This window comes from Asparagus officinalis, chromosome 10 (genome assembly GCF_001876935.1).
Source record: "Asparagus officinalis chromosome 10, Aspof.V1, whole genome shotgun sequence".
NCBI lineage: Eukaryota > Viridiplantae > Streptophyta > Magnoliopsida > Asparagales > Asparagaceae > Asparagus > Asparagus officinalis.
The window spans coordinates 3633020-3636936 of NC_033803.1; the positions used below are offsets into that span (position 1 = coordinate 3633020).

At 38.5% G+C, this 3917-nt stretch overlaps 1 protein-coding gene across 1 annotated transcript; it reads left to right on the forward strand.

Moving 5' to 3' along the window:
* On the forward strand, positions 930 to 3917 carry LOC109826262 (probable serine/threonine-protein kinase At1g01540). The gene is given in 9 exon segments (XM_020393268.1): positions 930 to 1134; positions 1137 to 1202; positions 1205 to 1277; positions 1490 to 1594; positions 1712 to 1834; positions 2014 to 2184; positions 2272 to 2401; positions 2968 to 3177; positions 3713 to 3917. Coding segments are annotated over 9 exon segments (1071 nt in total). The 5' UTR covers positions 930 to 1019; the 3' UTR covers positions 3791 to 3917.

Below are 3917 nucleotides of genomic sequence, written 5' to 3' on the forward strand. Positions count from 1 at the left end.
CAATAGTTGTATCCAGTGTCTTAATTTGAAATTCTTCCTTTCTTTTTTTTTTTAAGAAGTTTGTGTCTTAATTTGAAATTTTAAAAAACACATACTCAAAATTGTATTTATTTACAACAGTTATTGTAGAGGATTTATTAAGACAAAATTCCAATCGATTTTTTCTGTGCTTGCACATGGATTTTATTGAGGATATCTGGCCAAAACATATTAGGTGGGTAGGGGGTTTTTTTTGAGGGGGTTATCTGCAAATCGGCAGCGAGAGTCATGGGGTCATGTAAAAATATTGCCAAGTTCGAATGCACTATTCTCACCGCTACTTGGAACGGTCAAACCGAATACCATTCTTGGCTCTAAAACCCACCTCTTCTTCTTTTCTTAAAAAGTAACAAAATGAAAAAAGAAAGAAAAAAAAAAGGTTCTTCAATCTTGATAGTCACACCTCCTCTCTTCTTAAAACCTTATGCACAGTAAACCTATATTTCCCCAATAAACAAATTAGAATATATATATATGAGAAAACGGGAGGTGAGCTGGCAGCGTAGGAAATTTCCTACGCTATAAGTGTATGACATGTGAGCCCCCTACTAGTCACATCGGTGTGGGGTTCACATGTCATACACTTGCAGCGTAGGAAATTTCCTACGCTGCCAGCTCACCTCCCGTTTTCTCATATATATATATATATATATATATATATATATATATTTTCTTCACTTCTTCCTCTTACTTCGTTCACTCTCTACTCCTCTCAATTTCATTTTCCCGCCAAACTTTTTTTTTCAGGATGTCAATTTTGCCCAAACTTATTTCTCAGCAAAACGTCCATCTTTCGGCCTCAAGCTCTGGATCATCATCATCATCGGAATCTTCATGCCGCGCCGCCGGCGCCCTCCTCCTCCGCCTACGCCGCCGCGCCCCGTCTCCAACTCCGCCACTTCCCTCTCCTCCTCTCGCAGACCACCTTAAAAACTCCTCTTCAACGAATCCACTCCCCAATTTCCAAAGAAATTCTCCCCATGTCGCCTCCTCCATTCGCCGTCGTCGTCTCCGGAGCTAATTTCCGGCTACCGCTTCCGACGCCGCCGAGAAGCTGCCCTGCTCGGCCGCCGGACGTGTCGCATTTGGGGTGGGGCGTTGGTACACGTTAAGGGACTTGAGACGGCGACGGAGCAGTTCGCGCGATGAGAATGTGATCGGCGAAGGGGTTACGGATCGTTTATCGGGGGTTTGAGTGATCGGACCGTCGTCGCTGTCAAAAACCTCTTGAATAATAGGTTTGTTTGGTAAATTTTTAAAAAAAAAAGTTGTTTTTTTTGTACTTTTTTTTGTAAAATTTAAACCCTATTTTTTATTAGAGTTTTTTAGAACGTCATTGTGAATGAGAAATACGTGTGGGTTTGTAAATAAATGAAGGTAAAGCATGGGTTTAAAGTAAATTTTACATATCTTTTGTGTGTTAGAATGTTTTTTCCCCGCTTTTTTTTAGGGGACAAGCTGAGAAGGAATTTAAAGTAGAGGTGGGCGCGATTGGGCGAGTGAGACACAAGAATTTGGTTAGATTGCTTGGTTATTGCGTTGAAGGGGCCCATAGGTACTTTTCAATTGTTTGTCAAAATAATTTTTTTTGGCATTGAACATGCAATTTTTTGTAAAGAAAAAGATTACTAATTTGATTATCATTATTATTATTATTATTTTGTTTGAACAGGATGCTTGTTTATGAGTACGTTGACAACGGGAATTTGGATCAATGGCTTCATGGGGATGTTGGCGAAGTGAGTCCACTCACTTGGGATATTAGGATGAACATATTACTCGGAACTGCAAAAGGGTAATAATGCACTTTCTCTTTTTCTTTTTTTACATTTTTTACTATGCATTTTGAGATCTTTATGTAAGTCATTTAAACAGGTAAAACTGTAACAATGCAAGCCGGGCTCTAATTTGATTAGGAGAAAGAGTACTATGTGAACCAAACGAAGCTTTAACACTTTGTTTCTTTTGTCGCAGACTAGTGTATCTCCATGAGGGCTTGGAGCCAAAGGTAGTCCATAGAGATGTGAAATCTAGCAACATATTACTCGATGCACAGTGGAACGCAAAGGTATCTGATTTCGGTCTAGCCAAGCTTATATGCTCTGAGAAAACCTATGTAACGACTCGAGTCATGGGAACATTTGGGTTAGTTCTTCAAGTGTTTTCTCGATGAATGTTAATTTATTTACTATTAAAAAACTATATGATTAGAAATTTCTTTCGTCATTATAGCTATGTGGCCCCTGAGTATGCAAGCACTGGAATGTTGAATGAGAAAAGTGATATTTACAGCTTCGGAGTACTTATAATGGAGATCATATCGGGGAGAGCCCCAGTGGATAACACAAGAACACCGAGAGAGGTTGCCCTCTTACCAAACTACTGCATTTTCAGTCCTTTTCTAACCGTTTATACCCCATAAAGTATTTTATTCACACTTGCATGTATTGGATGCCACAGGATGATAAATTCCTTGTGTTAACTGCACATAGACCCCCTGTAGCATAGCTGTTTTCAACTTACAACCCATGTGGTCTCATTGTTGCAGATAGATCCCTTTGGTTAAAAAAATTCCGACTCTTTTACCTTGGTGAAATTTTCAGATATTGTCCCAGGGTGAAACTGGCGAGTCTACCTGAGGGTAAATGAGACTACATGAGTAGTAAGTTGAAAACAACAATACTACAGGGGGCCTATGTGCAATAATTTGCCCTCGTTTTAACTGGAAAAGACTAAACTGCCCTTTATATTGAGAGTAAGAAAGTAATAATGTATGTGTTGTAGGGGGTGTAAGTGCTTATAGAAAAGTTCAGGTGATATAAGTGGCTACACCAGCATATATGGTACATAATAGTATAGAGAGCATATTTGCGATTAATACTTTTACAGATTCAGTCTGAACTTCAATTTTCTAATCCCTTTCTGTAGGTGAGTCTAGTTGAATGGTTAAGAACATTGGTTAGAGATCGAAAGTTTGAGCAAGTAATAGATCCAAAGATGGCAGAGAAGCCTTCACCAAAGGCACTGAAGAGAGCACTTCTTGTGGCTCTTCAGTGTGTTGACCCTGATGCACAAAGACGGCCTAAAATGGGGCATGTCATCCACATGCTTGAAGTTGAAGATTTGTCATTTCGAGAGGTAAAACCAAACTAATCCTCTAGAACTCAAACAACATTGTATCATATAGAAACATTTTTGTTGTCATAATCTCAATCTTTTCATTGGGTAAATTTCACATAACTACTAGAATTATGGGGTTTTTTGGACGAGACCATAAACTTTTTTTGTTATAAGGAACCAAGGTGAACTTTGCAAAACTATAAAATATCATGAACAAATGAAAATTGCTGCTAACAACTTGGATATTAACTAGTAAGCGTAGACTACCCCTGGAAGCGAGAGAGAGGGGGGAGGTGATAGGGAAGATATAAAAAGTACGTAAGGACAAAGTTGTTCAAAAAATATGTTATATATTTGCACATGAACACTACCCTAATTGCCGTCAGACACGATATTTACCCTTTTCCAAAAATACGCTTCTACTATGACCCATGGACCACAACTCTAAGAGGAGAAAGTTCTGTAAAGAATCGACTAAATTACATGTTCGTCCTTCGCTAAAAGAATTAATCATGTGTCTGCCCTATATTTTTTTCATCAAATTCTACTACAGGAACGCAAGCTAGGGCGAGAACCAGCTGGCAAGTCAGACAGATACAATCCAAGAGAAGAGGCGAATTTTGGCAAATAGGTGAAGCAATTTGAATCTGTAATGTCAAAAATCCCAGTTGATTTTTTTTATGTCTTGTATCATAAAACTTTATGATATATAGTGTTCAATGATAACCTACAGAAATATGTTGCAAAGCCTATTGATC